General features: G+C 49.4%; 1 protein-coding gene across 1 annotated transcript; it reads left to right on the top strand.

Annotated features, from left to right (window-relative positions):
• The first annotated feature begins 16431 nt into the window (after positions 1-16431).
• On the top strand, positions 16432-18263 carry PIRT (phosphoinositide interacting regulator of transient receptor potential channels). Its single transcript, XM_070357316.1, has 2 exons — positions 16432-16435; positions 17830-18263. Exons 1-2 carry the CDS (start codon positions 16432-16434, stop codon positions 18261-18263), a joined length of 438 nt encoding a protein of 145 aa, XP_070213417.1.
• Positions 18264-19794: the final 1531 nt, after the last annotated feature.

The raw sequence follows: 19794 nt of genomic DNA, 5'->3' as shown, positions 1-19794 counted from the left end.
AGACAGAAACTCATCTCATAAATGGGCTTAAGGGAGAAAAGGGAATATATTAGCTTAAGTAACTGAAGATACTGTGAGTATGCAAATTTAGCACCACTGGGTCTGGTGGCCAACTGCAATCCAGGGGCCAGACCGGCCCACTGCCCGTGTTTGTCAATAGTTTGATGGAGATACAACCTCACCCATTCATTTACCTATTGTCTGTGGCTGCTTTCCCACTGGAACAGTAGACTTGAGTAGTTGTAACAATGACATCAGGACCCACAAAGCCTAAAATATTTACAGAGAAGATTTGCTGAGCCCTACTCTTAAGCATGGGGGCCAGGACAGGGCCTCCTGCCCAGAGGTAAGTGAAAAGGGGATAAAAGATGTACATTCACCCCTCATTCTCCCCTGTGGGCTATTATGCTTTGTTCATTCAAGGGCAGGAATGCCAGTGGTTCTAACGCTATGAAACGGAACACCAAGAAAAACCTTAAACTGAAGAGGCTCAGAGAGGTTCAGGGTTGGTGACCCCATGGAGGAGCTGGGGGGGTGGTGTGCTGGTGAGGGCATTGAAACTCTGCCCCCCACCACACACACACCCCGGGTATCTAGTGCATCCAGCTCTGCCTACACTGTATCCTTCCCAGTAAACAGGAAACGGAAGTCAACTACTGCTGTGAGTTCTGTGACCCGTTCTAACAAATCATGGAACCTGAGGAGGGAGTCGAAGGGTCATTATATGTATCAGAATCAAACTGACAACCAGTTGACTACCCAGAGATTTGGAAAACATTTCCAAGGGGGCCTCAAACTTTAACTTTAATTTACAGGATCCCAGGAGTAATCACTTTGTAACCTATCCATGTGTGTGCTAAGTCACTTTAGTTGTGTCCAACTCTGCAACCCCAAGAACTATAGCCCACCAGGCTCCTCTGTCCATGGGATTTCTCAGGCAAGAATACTGGAGTGGGTTGCCATTTCCTTCTCCAAGGGATCTTCCCAACCCAGGGATTGAACCCAGGTCTTCTACTTGGCAAGTGGGTTCTTAACCACTGAGCCTCCAGGGAAGCCCAGAGAGATCGCAGTCTAGCATTAATCTGGCAGTTCCTGGAGCTGGGGCAACCATGTGATTACAAGGCATGCCTGCAGTAGGAACTCAGCAAATAGCAGAAACCATAGACAGGACTTTGAATCTCCTCAGGATTCTAGAAAAATCTTACCTGAATTTCAAGGAGCTCTCAAGGTCGTTTAGGGACTTTCAAAGGTGGTACCTACCTTTATGTTTGGAGACATCCAGTCTTACATCATATTAAACAAATCAAACTCTATCCACATTGAACATAATTTATACGTAATGATGTAAGTGTTGAGTCATGTTTTAGTAGAATCAATGATATAATGTTACCTTTTTAGCAAAGATTTGATGAAAAATTTTCTGTGTTTTTAAAAAGAAAAAAAAAAACTTTAATTATGCCTGCAGGCACCTGTAAATTTCACAGAGCCCTGACTTGGAAACGGCTAGCCCTGCATTCACATGGCAGGATCCACGATGCATGTCCACCTATCTGGGGCTGGATGGAAAGAGACAGTGTGTGAAAGTCATCTTGGCGAAGGCAGAGGTCAGACACCAGAGTTCTGCACTTTGTAAGGTTAGCAGGAACAAAGCAGGACATCATAGCTTTGCAGTGTCATCGTTCTTAGGACAGGTGTCCAGCATCCTACAAACACTGACTGACATTGCATAATCCATTTTGAGGATCCCCTCCCCCGTGCCCTGCCACCAGGGAGGCTGGCTTGAGTCAAACAGGTGCACAGAGAAATTAGTGGGAAGGACAAGATAAGGTCACTTAAAACCAGCGACTGGCTCTGCAGGACCTGATGCATACTTTATGGGCTAAAGAGGAAAAGTCCATCCTTGAGGGGTTTTAATCCACTGCTACAGTACTTCTCCAAGTCCCTGGTGAGATTATCAGCAGAACAAGTGACCCCATTACTTAAATGGGTTAATACACTCCCCACGCTTTCCTTAGTTGCTATTCTGACTTTCAGGAGAGGGGTTCTCAAGCCAAATGGAGCACCCAGAGCCTCCAGTAACTGATGCCACAAAAAGTCCGGTGTGCTCTGGAAGTGATTACAAAGATCACCGCAGAGGATGGGCTGCCCAGCTGACGTCCGCCTCCAGGGTGTCCTGTGTGTCTCCAGGTCCTAAGTACTCTGTCCCATTGACTCTGCCTCCCATAGCAAAATGCCCAGTCTGGCAGATAGCAGGTAGTCACCACTATTTGTTGGATTAAAAACAAACAAACAAAAAGAATAAATGGAAGGAGAGAGGGAGGGGAGAAGGGAAAAGGAATGGAAGGAAGAAATACATCGGATTCTTCCTTCTGCAATGAAGTCTGATGAGGGAACTAATCCAGGCAGGGACACCCCTGGGCAGACTATTACATAGTCCACACTGGACTTCATCAAGGCCCCGGCCTAACAGCCTGAAGCACAGGAAGGTGCTGCCGTTTTAGCAGGAGAAAACGGACACGGTGTAAATACGAGCAGAAGAATTGGTAAACACATTAGACAGAAGTTCTTTGGGATCCTTTCCAGCTCCAAAATTCTATCATATTAGTATAATAATAAATCAAGGGGTTTCCCTGGTGGCACAGTGGATGGGAATCCATCTGCCAATGCAGGGGACATGGATTTGATCCCTGGTGCTGGAAGATCTCAAGCACCTCGCAGCAACAAAGCCTGTGCACCACAACTGCTGAGCCCACACTCCAAAGCCTGCAGACCACAACCACTGAGCCTGTGTTCCTAGAGCCCATGCTCTGAAACGAGAGAAACCACTGCAGCGAGTAGCACTCGCTCTCTGCAGCTACAGAAAGCCCATGCAAAGCAAAAAGACCTAGTGCATCCAAAAATAAATGATAATGAAAAAGAAAAAAAACTCTGAATCTTAAAAATAATAATAATAAATCAAATACTTGGTTAGAACACATTCTGCACATTTTAGATTGAATTCCTTATGAAGTGAAAGTGAAAGTTGCTCAGTCGTGTCCGACTCTTTGTGACCTCATGGACTGTATAGTCCACGGAATTCTCCAGGCCAGAATACTGGAGTGGGTAGCCTTTCCCTTCTCCAGGAGATCTTCCCAACCCAGAGATCGCACCCAGGTCTTCCGCATTGCAGGTATATTCTTTACCAGCTGAGCCACAAGACAAGCCCTTATAGTCACAACTGAATGCTTGAGGAATTCATAAAAGGAGAAACTGAAAACATGTCCCCGTGGTCTGTTTTCTGTCTCCTGATCATCACCACTCCCTCCATCTTCACCACTTGCAACTCCTCCATCACCCTCTCTGGCTCCGATATGCTCTTCAAGGCTCACCTTAGCCATCATCTCCTTCAAGAAGCCTCTCCCTTCCCTCCCAGCTACCACTCTATGCCAATCTGTCTTAAGACAACCCTCCTTTGTATTCTCAAAGCACAGCACAGACATATCTGTATTGAAGCATTTTTCCTTCTAGATTGAAATTGTTGATGTAGTTGGCTTTCATTTGCCACATAAGTCATACAGTTCATCAAGGTCACCTCTTTATTTTCAATGTCTAGCCTGAAACATGCCTGGCTTGTAATGGTGGTTTAGTTGCTAAGTCGTGTCGGACTCATTGTGACCCCAGGAACTGGGGCCTGCCAAGCTCCTCTGTCCATGAGATTTCCCAGGCAAGAATATTAGAGTGGGTTTCCATTTCCTTCTCCAGGGGATCCTCTTGACATAGGAATTGAACCTGGGGTCTCCTGCATTGCAGGCAGATTCTTTACCGACTGAGCCACCAGGGAAGCACTGGCATGAAATGGACCTACAGTAAATATTGATGATATGATGACAACGTGAATCATCTAAATTATTCAAAAGCTAGAAAATAATAATTTTTTCAGATTTGGAAACTGTGGAGACTATTTGGGGTATTTATTGGCAAACATTGTGACCGGGTGACTTTTCCAAAGTCAGTTCAGTTCAGTTCAGTCGCTCAGTTATGTCTGACTCTTTGTGACCCCATGGACTGCAGCATGCCAGGCCTCCCTGTCCATTGCCAACTCCCAGAGTTTACTCAAAATCATGTCCATTGAGTCAATGATGCCATCCAACCCTCTCATCCTCTGTCCCCTTCTCCTCCCACCTTCAATCTTTCCCAGCATCAGGTCTTTTCAAATGAGTCAGGTCTTTGCATCAGGTGGCCAAAGTATTGGAGTTTCAGCTTCAGCATCACTCCTTCCAATGAATGTTCAGGACTGATTTCCTTTAGGATGGACTGGTTGGATCTCCTTGCAGTCCAAGGGACTCTCAAGAGTCTTCTCCAACACCACAGTTCAAAAGCATCAATTCTTCGGCATTCAGCTTTCTTTATAGTCCAACTCTCGCATCCATACATGACTACTGGAAAAACCATAGCCTTAACTAGATGGACCTTTGTTGGCAAAGTAACGTCTCTGCTTTTTAATATACTGTCTAGGTTGGTCATAACTTTTCTTCCCAGGAGCAAGCGTCTTTTAATTTCATGGCTGCAGTAACCATCTGCAGTGATTTTGGAGTCCAAGAAAATAAAGTCTGTCACTGTTTCCACTGTTTCCCCATCTATTTGCCACGAAGTAATGGGACCAGATCAAGTCCAGTGTTAAATATCAGGCCAGAGACCTATTGCTGGGCATTGACTGAACTTCAGAGAGCAACACTAGCTGAATCTCACCACTAGATGGCAGCGGCATCCCAGGAGCAGGCGATTCCTGCCCTCCGACCACACCCTGCCAGGGGCTGTCCACCTTCTGATCCTGCTCCTTCAGGGATCTCAGATCACTGGATGAGGAGGGCAGGTCCTGGCAGGTATTGATGACCCTGGGACCATATCCCCAGAAGATGTTCTTTCCTGTCCCACTCCACTCTCATTTGTTCTCATAAATGCCACCAGTCTCTTCCTCCTTCATGTCCCCGGTTCTCTACCCACCAGCCCCTACTTGATAAAACTCCCATTGCCTACAGGGTGATCCAATTCCTCATGCAGGACCCAACCCAGCTGTAAACCACCTGCTCAGTTAATATGCACTAGGAAAGAAAGGCGGAGAAGGCGATGGCACCCCACTCCAGTACTCTTGCCTGGAAAATCCCATAGATGGAGGGGCCTGGTGGGCTGCAGTCCATGGGGTCGCTAAGAGTCGGACACGACTGAGCAACTTCACTTTCACTTTTCACTTTCATGCATTGGAGAAGGAAATGGCAACCCACTCCAGTGTTCTTGCCTGGGGAATCCCAGGGACGGGGGAGCCTGGTGCGCTTCCGTCTATGGGGTTGCACAGAGTCGGACACGACTGAAGCGACTTAGCAGCAGCAGCAGCAGGAAAGAAAGGGGCAGTGTCTCCCAGCGAAATCAGGCATCTTGAGAACTGTCATGTAGGAAAAATAGAAGCAGCCCAGGAGGAAGACAGACAGATAGACAAGGGGAAAAAAAAGGGTCTCAAGACACAAGTAGAAAAAAGCAAAAGATGAAAGCACCAGAGGAAACAGCTATAAGAACCTAGTTCTGGGCGCTATGGGACTTAGAAAGGAAGAGGCTTGACCAGCCAGAGAGACTGGTGAGGAGGACACTTGACTTAACTGAATTTGTCAAGAGGACCAAGGGGTCAGACCCGGAGAGACTCAGGGCCAGAGTCCCGGCTCCTTGTCCAGGGCACCTCGGATGGAAAAGGAAGGGAAGCAGAGATTAACACTGTGAGGGCTGAGGAGGAGAGGTGGAAGGTGGTGGCTTCTCTTCCCAGCGCCCTGGAAAATGAAAAGGCTTCTCCCGTCGAGGTGACCTACTGAGAGACAGACAGGAAGTATGGCCCTGCCTGTGTCACCGGGCTGCTTTGAGGACCAAGTGACACGGACATAATTATGTGAATTATGTATTCATATACAATATATATAGTATGGCAAACGGCCTCTATAAATTGTAAGGTGCCTTGTGAATGTTCTCTTGGTTGTTTATTCCATGCGACCACCAGCACCTCTTTGCCAAGGCCCTGTCCTAAGATCCTGGGCAGAGGCAGAAGTCCAGACCCAGCCCTTGCAAAAAAGAGGGAAATGTGAGATGATACCATTTAAGCTCTGCAAGTTTAAATGTGCGTTAAATAGCGTGGTTTCCAATTTCCACTTCTCTTACAGGAAGTCTTCAGTCATCTGAAGCAGCCGGCCAGGTCTGCAATGTGGGTTCTCCAAGCTGCACACCCTGGAATCTTCAGTAACTAGACGGTGTGAGCCGAGGCGGGGGCGGCTACAGGTGAGACGAAGCTTGGGAGACACGACGACTAAGTGTCAGGCCAGCCCTTGGGAGGACCCTCTTCATGGAGACTTGACCATAAAAAGACATCTCTGAGGCAACTGGGGATCTGTGAGTGTGGGATGGTTACTAACATTAAGGAACGTGTACATTTCAGGTGAGCTTATGATGGCATTATGGTTATTGTTTTAAAAAAGAGGAAGAGAGGAAGGAAGGTAGTCCTCATTAGACATACCCATCTCCACTTGCAAGGATTTACGGGGGGAAAAATTCTTGGATTTGCTTTTTTTAAAACACTTAAAAAGAAAATGTAGAAAGAGGGGTAATTCCCTGCTGGTCTAGTGATTAGAACTCGATGCTTTCACTGCCATGGACAAGGTTCAATCCCTGGTCAGGGAACTGGGATCCCACAGGCTTCATGGGGCAGTCAAAAAAAACATGCAGAAGGGTGACAGATGAAAAAGAATGAGCATTGGTTCCCCTGTCACACCCTGTCACGTGGGTGATGGCTGCCATCCTGTGCCATTGGTACATGACTTCTGGGCTAGCTGGGTGAGGGCGGCAGAGCTGAGCTGGAGCAGCTGTGAGCTACACGGTGGGGAATGGGGGCACACAGATATCCTCCAGGCAGGGCTTGGGCCTGCTTTCTGCCCCCTTGATACCACAACTGCCTGTGATATACCTCCTCTGTCCTGTGAGGGAGGAGCCTGCAGACAGCCCATCTCATACCTGGACACTTGTTCCTGGGCCCAGATCCCCCCAGTTTGTGTATGTGCTTATATATGTGTGTGTGTGTATATATATACACACACACACATACATACACATGTGTACATACATACATTGATATTATATACATACATACACTCTACATAATATACACATTATATCTGTGATACATTAATCATATATCATGTATTACATATTATGAGTATGTAATATGTGAATTCGGAGAAGGAAATAGCAACCCACTCCAGTACTCTTGCCTGGAAAATTCCACAGATGATGGAGCCTGGTAGGCTACAGTCCACGGGGTCGCAAAGAGTCGGACACGACTGAGCGACTTCACTTCAGTCACTTCACACTTTGTTACTGGAGAAGGAAATGGCAACCCACTCCAGTATTCTTGCCTGGAGAATTCCATGGACAGAGGAGCCTAGCGGGCCGTGGTCCATGGGGTCGCAGAGAGTCGGACACGACTGAAGTGACTGAGCACAATATGTGAATTATGTATTCATATACAATATGGAGTAGTGTTAGTCACTCAGTCTATACAACCCTTTGCGACCCCATGGACTGTAGCCCACCAGGCTCCTCTGTCCGTGGGATCCTCCAGGCAAGAATACTGGAGTGGGTTGCCATTTCCTTCTCCAGGGGATCTTCCCAACCCAGGGATCAAACACAGGTCTCCTGCACTGCAGGCAGATTCTTTACCATCTGAGCTACAGGGAAGCTATACATATATTCATCAAGCCCTTTCTATCTGCATTTTCTTATGCTAGCCTTGCAAAAGCTATCTAAGGTAGCAATGATCACATCCACTTAACAAATGAAAAAATTAAGGCACGGAGAAGTTAAGTAATTTGTGCAAAGCCAAATATAAGGATAGCAATATACCTCACATCCCGTTCAGATTCTGTGGGGGAATCAGTGAATTGCTGTACACAGAAAGTGCTTAGACTGGTGCCTGATACAGAGGAAATGCTAAATAAGGGTTTGTGTTTCTGATGGCGGTTACTCCACCGCCTGCCACACCCTGCAGAGGGTGGAGGAAAGCATAGAAATCTGAACCAGGGGAAAAGAAATGATCTGATTATTTGCCTTGCAAAGTAAGTCACCCCCGGGTTTCTTCACCAGCCAGGCTATCGGGCTTGACAAACCGACTGTAGGTCTGCAGAGGCAGCTACAGCAGAGCAAGCAACAGTCTCAAAAGCCTCCAAGTCCAGGCCTCCTGGTCACTCAGCCCCTGCACAGACAATGCTCAGCTTCCAAAGGAGACCAGAGGAAAAGCCCCATCAGCTCAAGCACCCCCGGCGGCTCGGTGGACAGCCTGCCCTCCGGCCCTCTGCTTCTCAGGCCTTCATCCCACATCAACCTCTGCAGAGCCTTCCCCCTCTGGAAATTTCATCTCGCCCTGACCTGGTCTGCACGTCCCAGGTCCCTCCTAGGAGAGCCTTCCCTATAGGCCACCTAGGGAGTCCTCACCCAGTCCTGTTACCGTAGCAGGGACCTCTCCAGCCTCTCCTGGGGCTCCCAACCAGTGAGAAGAGAGGCTTATCCTCCTGGAGTTGGTGTGAGAACGGAGGGTCAGCCTGGCTTTCTTGTTGGCTTCAGGGTGCAGACTCGCATTCACTCTTCATCACCTCACACCTGGCTTCTGACAGCACAACGTGGTAACTGCTAACAGAGATGGAGACCCTGCCCCTCCACTGCAGTGACATTCCTCACTGGCTCCTTATCACCGTGATAAGTAACATGAAAAGCACAGGGGTGCCATCGGGAAAGGGGGAGAAGCGAAGGTGAACGTGCTGCTTTGCCCCCAGTTCAGGAACATCTGGGCCCGGGGCTGGGGTAGGCCCCTCTGTGCCCCTCTGACCTTCAGCTGTTCCTGGCCTCGGGTCTCATAGGATACCCACACATAGGCCTCGGGGTGCTCCCAGAGGTACCCCTGCTGTCTTGGAACCGAGGATGCTAAAAAAAAGTCTACACTTGCTTTCTCCTACATCCAGAACAAACAGGCCTCCTAGGTCCCATGGCCAACACCTGCCCTGGACCGAGCTAGTGCAGACTCTGAGTGATCCACTTTTTGGCAGCCACCACCATCACGGTCACACTCCACTGACCCAGGGACCCACATCTCCAGATTTCCGAGCCTGGGGTTGGGAGGAGTGGCTCTGCCCACACACCAGCCTCATCCAAATCTCCCTGAAACCTGAAGACCAACTGCAGAGAAGCTTCATTAATTTTTCACCAGCTTCATCTACTAGAGGCTGAGCAGAGCTGAGCCAAAGCCCTATCCCAAGCGCCTCTGCCCGCGGCCCACCAAGGGTTAACCCATTAGCCCACATCCTGGTGAGCTCACCCCGCTGGAGCCAGCTCTGCGCTGGGATTCGCTGCACGCGGCTCCTGGAGGGGCCAGGGAGGCTTCTTCCCGGGGGCTAGGGTGCAGGACTTGAGCAGGAACTCACTGCCCGCTTCCTCCTGGCGCCAGTTGTATGCGATCCCCAGGACTCCCCCATCTTCCCCGGGGGACGTTGAGCACAGTAAGTAAGGAGGCCACTGGCCCTCTGCCCCTCCTTCCACTTCCCTGGAGGAAGGAGCCAGTTTTAACTTCGCTTTAGAGCGCCTTGAGTCTGTGAGCCGGAGGTGGGAGGTAGATGCGCACAGCCGGCTAAGGGGAGGAGGGCTGGCTGGGCTGAGGAGAGAGGTGATGGGGTGGGCTGCCCCGCCCCGCGCTGCACCTGGAGAAGGAGATGCTGGGTGCAGGCGGCTGCCTCTGCCCTGTAGTAGGGCAACCAGCCTTCACCCTCCACAGCTGTGGGCGGGGACCACCCTCCCGAGCTGACACAGACGAGCCAAACAGCCTGACTTTGAAGTGCTAGGCACCCTCGGGTCCCGGAGGCCACAGAGGGACCTCAGAACTAGACCTAGGCATCCCCATCAGACCTCAGTGTCTGCCAGTCCATCCTCCCAGCTGCAGGTGTGGCAGGCGCCCAGGGCAGGTGCGGGCAGGGGCTGGGCACGCTCCGTGTTGGGAAGGGGAAAGCAGGCTGGCCCATATAAACACGGACAAAACGTGCAAGGGAGACATGCGCCTTGGGGACCACACACCCAGGGAAAAGCAGACGTTACCACCTGAGCTGTTTTTCCACCTTGTTACTGGGCAGGACCTGGGCTCCGGCTGCGTGAAGAGTGAGGTGAGTGGCCCTGTCTAGATGGAGCTGAAGAACTTCCCTTCCTAGAAGCCCTGGGAGCAGGTGACAGACGGGTGGCCCTGCCCCGGGGACAGCAGCAGCGGATTCAGAAACCTTATCAGTTCAAGCACGAGGGCACCACTCACCTCATCGGGGACAGGGTCGCCAATGGAATGTCTGGTTGGGGGGTGGCCAGCGGCCGGCAGTGACAGCTGGGTGGGGGTGCTGTGGGGACCCCGGGGGGAGAGGCTAGACCCTCCACGTCTCGGGAATTCCAAACAGAAACTCACGCTTGCGTCTTTCTCAGGAATCCTCTTATCTCTGTCACTTGTGTTTTGCAACCTGCCCTCCCCTCTTGTCCCACAAGAGGACCCTTCCCTCTGGGCCACCTCCTGGCTGGGAGACATGAGCCGTGTCTCCCCTGCTCTCAGTCCCTGCAATTCCCAGAATAGTCCAGCTCCTGTCAGGGATAAGAAGCTTGAAAAAGGACTGATAACTCCAGCCCCAAGCACAATGGGGCCTCCTATCATATCAGGGTTGCAGATATATTAACAAGGATGCCAGCTACTTTTGAATTTCTCACAAACAACAAATGCATTTCGGTGTAAGGATGTCCCAGGTCACCTTTGGAACATTCTTATAAATAAAAGCATCCGTCGCTTATCTGAAATGCAAATTTAACTGGGCATTTTGACATTTTATTGGCCAAATCAGGCAATCTATTAATATTGACAGTGTTATGTGAAGGGGAAAGGCAGGCTTCTTCCTTGAGCAAACACAGTCAAGTATAAGGACCATGACTTGGGTTTAAGCAGCTCTGAGCCTCGGTTTCCTTATCTGTAAAATGGGAATAATAATAACAGTACCACCCTCATAGAGCTGGGGCTTCCGTGGCGACTCAGTGGTAAAGAACCCACGTGCCAATGCAGGAGACTTGGGTTCAGTCCCTGGGTCGGGAAGATCCTCTGGAGAAGGAAATGGCAACCCACTCCAGTATTCTTGCCTGGAGAGTTCCACGAACAGAGGAGCTTGTTGGGCTACAGTCCATGGGGTCGCAAAGAGTCAGACAAGACTGAGTGACTAACACGTTCATTTTCACTTTCACTTTCCAGTATTCTTGCTTGGGAAATCCCATGGACAGGGGAGCCTGGTATGCTGCAGTCCATGGGGTCACAAAAGAGTCGGGCGTGACTTAGCGACTAAACAACAGTAACCTCATGGAGCTATTAAGAGATGCTGCAGGTGAAGAAAGTGGCAGGTTCCAGGCGTTTTGTGCTCTACTGGGATGATGGCAGTGGCGGGGAGTGGGGTGCTTTGTGGCCGCTGTCACAGGCCTCTTGCTGCTCTGCTACTGGCAGCTCAAGGCCCCACGCTCCAGCCTGCACATCCTCAGCAGTCTCACCCAGCAATGTCGGCCTGATGCCTCACCTGAAGCAGCCACCCTGCAATTCTGTTCATGGCCCAGGCCCCCATTGCGCTCCTCACTCACCACTCCCCTCGTTTAAAAAGAAAACCAAAAGCTCAAAACCTTCCCAACAGGGAGCAGGATAGACTCGAACCCAGGCTCTGCAGCCAAACAGGTTCCACGACTCCCATTTCTAGCCTGGTTCTCTATGCATCTACTGAGTAACTTTGGGCAAATCACCTAACCTCTCTGGTCCTCAGTTTCCTCACCTGCAAAATGGGATAATAATTGTCCCAATCTCAGTGACTTGTAAGGAGAGGGAAATGACGCACTGCCGAAAAGGCACTCAGCCGGGTCCTCAGCCCCTAGTGAGAGTCGGAGAAATGACAGTTATTGTTATCGTATGAAGTGTCGACCCTCCCCTGATGCACCAGGTGCCGCTTCTGTTTGGAGAAGCCACTGGGGCACCCTGCAGACTTCAGGAAGGCCAGCCAGCAGAAAGCACCCAGCCTTGATGAGAGGTCTGTCCATCAGAGACCAGGGAGGGAGGGGGGCAGTCAGAGGGTCCCCTGCTCCTCACAGCTGCCTCTCCTGCCCCCAAGTTAGCCAGTCCCATCCTTCCACCCCCTGTAAGAGCAAAGGGGACGGGTGATGGATGGGGAGGAACGGCAATGGAGACTTGACCCTGCGATGCTCAATCTTCCCGTCGCAGTTCTGCTGCTTAGTGAGTCATTTAACACAGGACTGGTGATCCCCAAGCCCCAGCCAGGTGCTGAGCTACCTGCTGGAGGGCACGGGAAGTCGAGGAAGCCCCAGGCCCAGCCCTGCAAGGACTCGGGGAGCAACTGGAGAACGTCCAGCCCTGTAAGAACAGACATGCCTCTGGTCACCTCCAGGGCAGTGACCCGCTTATTTCACTTTCAACTGCCGTCCGTTAAGTGGCGCATTTCTGACACCCAAGAATCTACCGGAGGGAAAACTGTATGGTCCTTACTGTCCTAGACACTCGGTGTTGCTCACCAGCTTTCACGATCCATGCCACCCACCCAACTGCCCTTGGCGAATGAACCTATGAGTGTGTGAGAAAGAGCCAGAAAGTTCCTGCTTCTCTCCCCTCTCATTTGAGACATCACTTTACCTCGTTCATCAGAGATGCTGCTGAGCCAGGAAATGTGGACGCCCAGAGCTCCTCTTCAGAGAGGGACATGTGTCTGTGGCTCCACGTCTAGAGTTTGGTGCGGTGTCAGGGAGCACTATGGAGCAACCTGGGGAACACAAGGTCAAAGGGCAAACATTGAAGGATATTCGTAGGCAGGGTCTCCAAATACCTGGCCCATTATAAATATGCCACAGATAAGGAGACGTGCTCTAACAAGATTAGAGACAGTCCCTTCTGGACACTAGTTCTGCCAACCAAACCCTGTCTTTGCTCTGTCCAGGGCCTCCTGGCTCTGTGAAAGAGTTTTCCTTCAAGAAAGAAAGTGAAAGTGAAGTTGCTCAGTCGTGTCCGACTCTTTGCGGCCCCGTGGACTGTAGCTCGCCAGGCTCCTCCGTCCACGGGATTTTCCAGGCAAGAATACTGGAGTGGGTTGCCATTTCCTTCTCCAGAGGATCTTCCCTTCCCAGGGACCGAACTCGGGTCTCCTGCATTACAGGCAGACGCTTTACCGTCTGAACATATCTTTCCAGAGATGAGGCGAAAACAGTAAAATTCTTGTTCTCTCTCTCCCTCTATCTCTCAACTCCACCTCTGCCTCCATCATCCTCTCTCATCTCTGCCTCCATCTCTGTCATCTCCATCTCTTATCTCCACCTCCATCTCCACTCCCATCTCCATCTCCACCTCCATCTTCTGTCCCCAAATCCCAGTCTCTCAAAGATGTACCTTCTCTTTCTCTCAGGATCTCCTCTTTTCTCAGCACAGAGGGTTCCTGTAACAGCCAGGTGACATTCTCACCTCATAGATTTCCTTCTCTGTCCTATTCTGGGGTCACTTTTCCCCTGCCCACACCCCCACTTTCCTTTTCTGGGGTAACGCTTCCTGCCCACACCTCTACTCTGGATCCCATCTTCCATCATAGGACTTCAACCATTATCAACACTCCGATGTTCTTGGTTTAACTACACTTTCACCTGCTCCCCAGACTGACCCACTCGATTATTCTTACTACGACTTTAATAGTTCTTTTTCACCGGGTATAATTTATACACATTGCAATGCACAAATCTTAGTGTACCACATTGACAAATGGATCCTTTATGTAACCTACACTGACATAAAGAGATGGAACATTTCCATTGGCCCCAGAAAGTCCCAGTTATTTCCTCCCCACCCCTACAACCACTGTTTTGAGATCTGTCACCTTAGATTAGTCATTAGAAAGTTCTAGAAGATCATATAAGTGGAAACATATACTATATGTGTTCATTCATATCTGATTTCTTTCACACCACATCTATGGGACTCATCCAAGTTGTGTGTGTATCCAAAGTTGGTTCTTTTTTATTGTTGAATAGTATTTTGTGTATTTGTGAACACATAACGTGTGTTCATCTTTTCTCCTGTTCGTGGATATTGGGGTTGTTTTCTGGATTAGAGCTACTATGAACAAAGCTGCGATGAATATTCTTAAACAAGCCTTGGTACACATCAGATCAGATCAGATCAGTCTCTCAGTCGTGTCCGACTCTTTGCGACCCCATGAATCACAGCACGTCAGGCCTCCCTGTCCATCACCAACTCCCAGAGTTCACTCAGATTCACGTCCATCAAGTCAGTGATGCCATCCATCCATCTCATCCTCTGTTGTCCCCTTCTCCTCCTGCGCCCAATCCCTCCCAGCATCAGAGTCTTTTCCAATGAGTCAACTCTTCACATGAGGTGGCCAAAGTACTGGAGTTTCAGCTTTAGCATCATTCCTTCCAAAGAAATCCCAGGGCTGATCTCCTTCACAATGGACTGGTTGGATCTCCTTGCAGTCCAAGGGACTCTCAAGAGTCTTCTCCAACACCACAGTTCAAAAGCATCAATTCTTTGGCGCTTAGCCTTCTTCACAGTCCAACTCTCACATCCATACATGACCACAGGAAAAACCATAGCCTTGACTAGATGGACCTTTGTTGGCAAAGTAATGTCTCTGCTTTTGAATATGCTATCTAGGTTGGTCATTACTTGGTGCATATAGGTTTCCATTTATCTTGGAGTGGAATTGCTGGCTCAAAGGGAAGGTGGATGCTTCACTTTGCAAGAAACTATTCCACCTGGTTCCAAAGTGGCTGTCCCATTTTACATTCCCACCAGCAGCGCACAAGAGTTCTGTTTGTTCCCCACGCTCACCAGCATTTGTGTGGTGAGATGTTTAAAGTTTAGCCATTCTAGTGAGAGAATGTACCTCCTTATGGTTTTAATTTGCATTTCATCTTTCATTTAATTTGCATGTCAATCTCGAGGGTTTTTTTTTCATGGGTTTCTTCTTCATCTGTCTTCCTCTGTAATGGATCTGTTCAAATCTTTTGCCCATTTTTCGAATTGTGCTGTTTGTGTTGATATTAATCCCATGTGGTAGTTCTTTACATATTCCAGATGCAAATCTTTTGACAATACATATTTTGCTAAAATTTTCTCCCAGTCCATAGCTTGCTATTCATTTTCTTCTGGTAGCTTTCAATGAGCAGGAGTTTTAAATTATGATGAAATCTAATCTATTGATTTTTTTTTTCTTCCTTGGTTATTGCCATCTCTGTCCTAAGAAATTTGCCAACTTCCAGGTCACAAAGATATCCTCCTATTTTTTTCTCCTAAGAGCTTTCTGGTTTTCACTTTTATGTTCAGGTTTTGCCCATGATCCATCGCAAATTCATTTTTTGTTGATGGTATGAGGTGGGGACAAGTTTCATTTTTTTCCATATGAATATTCAGTTATTCCAGCACCACTGGTTGCGATGACTTCCCTTTCCCCCGTGGAATAGTTTTGGTGTATTTGTCAAAAGTAGTTGTCTGCAGTTACTGGTAGGCTTGTGGGGCTGGTTACTAGGAATAGTGGTGTGACTTCCTGAAAGTCTGACTTCCAGAGAGAGGGTTGGCTTCCTGGGCTGGTGGTTTCTCAGGCTGGTTTCTCAGGCTGGTTGCTGCAAGTTGTGGGTCAGAGTTCTGCTTTGATACATGTCTGGCTGTTGTCTGTTTGTATTCTCAGTGTCTCATCTATTACAGACATTTGCAAACATGTTTCTAGTAGGATAAACAACTTAGGTAAGATAGTAAGATAATCAACTTCCATACATCCATCTTCCATAAAAAGATTTTATAACCTTTAACAGTTTGTCGTATCTGATCTGGAGGTTCATGTTTTCATGTATATCATGCCATCGAGACATTTCATCCCCGTATGTGGTTTCAAGATATAACTCTATACTCATTAAGACGCTTTCTTCTGTGTCCACAGTATAGTCATTATAGTGAATACAAAAATTTTTTTTAAATACACCGCAGGGCTTGTGGGTTGGGTTCCTCAACCAGGGATCGAACCCAGGCCCACAGCAGTGAGAGTCCTATCCACTGGACTGACAGGGAAGCCCCCAAATACACATTTTAAATCCTCAGTGGCATTTAACATCCAAACCAAAGCCAAACTTCCCTAAAACTATCCTAAAATGTACCAGTTGGTCTCATCTAGTCAGAATCCCAAAAAGGAACATATTGTATTTAGTTATATTTTTTGATTTTCCTTGCTGAAATATTTTACTGATCTTTTCTTTTTTTTTTTATTTATCCCTCTCCCCCTTTTCCCTTTGGTAACCATAAGTTTGTTTTCTATGTCTATGGGTCAGTGTCTGTTTTGTATTTAAGTTCATTTCTATCATTTTTTTAGATTCCACAAATAAACAATATGACATTTTCTCTCTCTGTCTAGCTTACTTCACTTGGTATGATCCTCTCTAGGTCCATGCCATTTTACTGATCTTTATCACACACACATGAGAGTAGTCATGTCACAGTAAACAGCCCATGTAACCGGCTATGGCCAGATAGAGAGTTGGACCATGATGGCACTCCAGAAGTTTCCATCTAGTCCCCTTTCTGGTCACCACCCCAACTGAAGGTAACCACTATGCGGCACTGATCGTCTTACACGTTTTTGAATCTTCTGTAAATGGAAGATAGCATCTGGCTTCTCCTGCTCAAGTTTGGGGTCCTGGATGGACAGGTGTGGTGTTCATTCTCTCCTCCTCATGCTCTGGAGCCCCAGGCCGGTGTTCCCTCCTGGCGCCAGCCTGCAGCCTGACCTTCCCTAGTTCTATGCAACAGATATTGATACATCTCCACGCACTACACCTGCCTCCTGACACCCAGAAGTGGCCTCCAAGGGAAAAGGACCTCCATCTCCCTTCTCAAATTGCTCCCCCTGGGGCTGAGCCAACATGCAAACCCATGGATAGTCCGAGAGGCCCACACCCAGGCCTTTCTTCCACTGACTCCTCCCAGCCCAGCCCCTCAGGGCCTTCAGTCCTCATCCAACACAGCCCACCTTCCCAATAAATTTACTGCTGTGTACCAAAATCTCTCCCATACTGCTCACAAAAAGGGATATTAGTAAATGCGGTTTGAGAGGGGGCCTGAGGTGCCCCAACAGGAAATACAAAGGGAGAGGAAGACTGAGGCACCAGGAGGGGGACTGGGAGGGACGCCGAGGACCAGGGCCGTAACGCACTCTAGATCACACAGCTGGAAAGTGGCTGAGTCTGAAAATAAGATGCCATTTCGTAAATTATAGCTTTTGTTTGTTCTTTTAAAGGACATCATTGTTCCCTGATTAAATAATAAGAAGACTTGGTTAAAGTCTTAGTTGCTCAGTCGTGTCTGAGTCTTTGCGACCCCATGGACTGTAGCCCACCAGGCTCCTCTGTCCATGGAATTCTCCAGGCAGGAATACTGGAGTGGGTTGCCATTTCCTTCTCCAGGAGATCTTCCCGACCCAGGGATTGAATCCAGGTCTCCTGCATTGCAGAGAGATTCTTTACCATCTGAGCCACCAGGGAATTATCTCTCACATGGGGAAAAAAAAAAAAAAACCAGCTTGAGAGGCTTCTTATTTTTGTAGATCTCATCTGCTTTTCCTTTTGACTTCAGCACTGAGAGCCAGGCTGGAGACGGATGCTGAGAACAGGAAGGGTGTGTGAAGAGTCCTTGCCCTTGCCTCTAACCGTTGCCGGTACCAGGAGCCCAGGCTCTAGAAGCGGTGACCATGGAGGCCCTCCCCAAGGCTCTGGAGGTTGAAGAGAAGTCTCCGGAGTCCAAGGACCTTCTGCCCAGCCAGACAGCCAGCTCCCTGTGCATCAGCTCCAGAAGTGAGTCCGTCTGGACCGCCACTCCCCGGAGTAACTGGGAAATCTACCGCAAACCCGTCATTATCATGTCTGTGGGTGGTGCCATCCTCCTCTTCGGTGTGGTCATCACCTGCTTGGCCTACACCCTGAACCTGGGCGATATGAGCCTCAAGGTCCTGAAGATGGTGGGGCCTGCCTTCCTGTCTCTGGGACTCATGATGCTGGTATGTGGGCTGGTCTGGGTGCCCATAATTAAGAAGAAACAGAAGCAGAAACAAAAGTCAGTGTTCTTCCAGAACCTCAAGTCCTTCTTCCTGAACCGCTGATGACAACCTTGCCCTCTGTCTGCCCTACCACCCCAACACCTTGTCCAGGAGAAAGTGTGATGGCCATAGTCCAACACCTCTGGTCCCTTGGGTGGTGGAGTCTGCCATGAAACTGATGCAGGCAAACCCTCTTCTGGGCCCCATGGGAAAAAGCAAGCTCAGGGCTGCGCCCTCCGTGTGGCTGGGAGGCACCGGGATGATCTCATTTAGTCTCTGTTGTGTCCTACGCTCCCCCGCCCAGATCCTGGCCGGCCGTCGCCTTCCATGGCTTCACCTCGGCCTGTGCATCCAGGTGTCACTCATCTAATGAATGTGCTCTGCCAAGCGCTATGCATGTTGGGAAATTCCTTGAGATGGACTATCCCTCCTGCTTACACTTCTGAGTGCCTGAACTGGATTCTGCATTTGCTCCCTTCCAGAACCCAGAATGACCAGCAGAGGCCCTTTGCAGAGAGGAGGGAAGTCCTGACCATTGGGCTTACCCACCCCAGCTCTCTCTGTGGGCGAGTTGCTAGCTTGCATTTCAAGAGATCAGATAAGTCACAAGCACCAAACATTCCAAAGAGAACTGAAGTGTGACTGGGAAGAAACACTTTCCAAGAAGGCACATTCTCCCCTAGAAATGGCTCTGGGAGTTAGTCAGAGAAGCAATTTAACCTTCAGCTACACGGTATTTACACCAGAGGTGGTGGCATGCGCTGGGAGGTATCACAGTCTCCCCTTGACCTTCTAACTCCTCTGTGACTACTCTTCCATCTGAACTGGACACTTGGCCAAGAACAAGCGCATGTTGCCCTAACTTTCTTCTCCCGACCCCAGATTCTGGAACAGCTGGGTGGAGAGCCGCTGCAGAGGGCTTCTGTAAGCTTTTGCTCTGCTTCATCCCCATCGAGAATCACAACCCAGAGATTCCACTCCACAGCTGAGTGTCTGGAGGTTTCCAGAGACCGCTCTTACTTCAGAAAGTCCCGACTTCTGCTCTCCCAGCCCCTACCCACCCACCCACATTCAGCGAGGGCTCAGCTCGGGGCCAGGCCCTGAGACAGAGCAAGCTAGACAGCCGGTCCCTACATTCATCTTCCACATGAAGAGAAAGACACAGCCAGGCCAACAGGCGGCCAGACACCGGGTGCTGAGTCCTTTCTGGGGCTGTGAGGGTGGGGGCAGGAACATGGCGGCGGGAGGGGGAGCAGCAGTCTGGTCTAGCTGGAGGCTGTGTAGCCAACAGAAACAACACAACCGGAGGAAAGAGGAGAACTGGCAGGCAGGAAGGGAAAGCATTTGGAGGGAACAGTATGTGCAGAGCTGGGGGAGGGGAGCAGGATATGATTAGAAAACCGTGGAGCAAGTTCCCTGATCTGGAATGGTCACCTGAGCCCCTCCCTTGGCCTGCTCCTCGCCCCGCCACCTGCTTCCCCAAGTGCCTTACTGCAGCTTCTCCTCGAAGCCCTCCTGGGTCTGAGGCAGAGACTGGGTGGGGGTTCCCCAGGGATAACCACACAGAAATCCCCCATGAGGTAAGTGCTCCCCA

The sequence above is a fragment of the Bos mutus genome, chromosome 19, assembly GCF_027580195.1.
Source record: "Bos mutus isolate GX-2022 chromosome 19, NWIPB_WYAK_1.1, whole genome shotgun sequence".
In the NCBI taxonomy this organism is placed as follows: domain Eukaryota; kingdom Metazoa; phylum Chordata; class Mammalia; order Artiodactyla; family Bovidae; genus Bos; species Bos mutus.
This window is presented reverse-complemented; position numbering and strand designations above follow the sequence as displayed.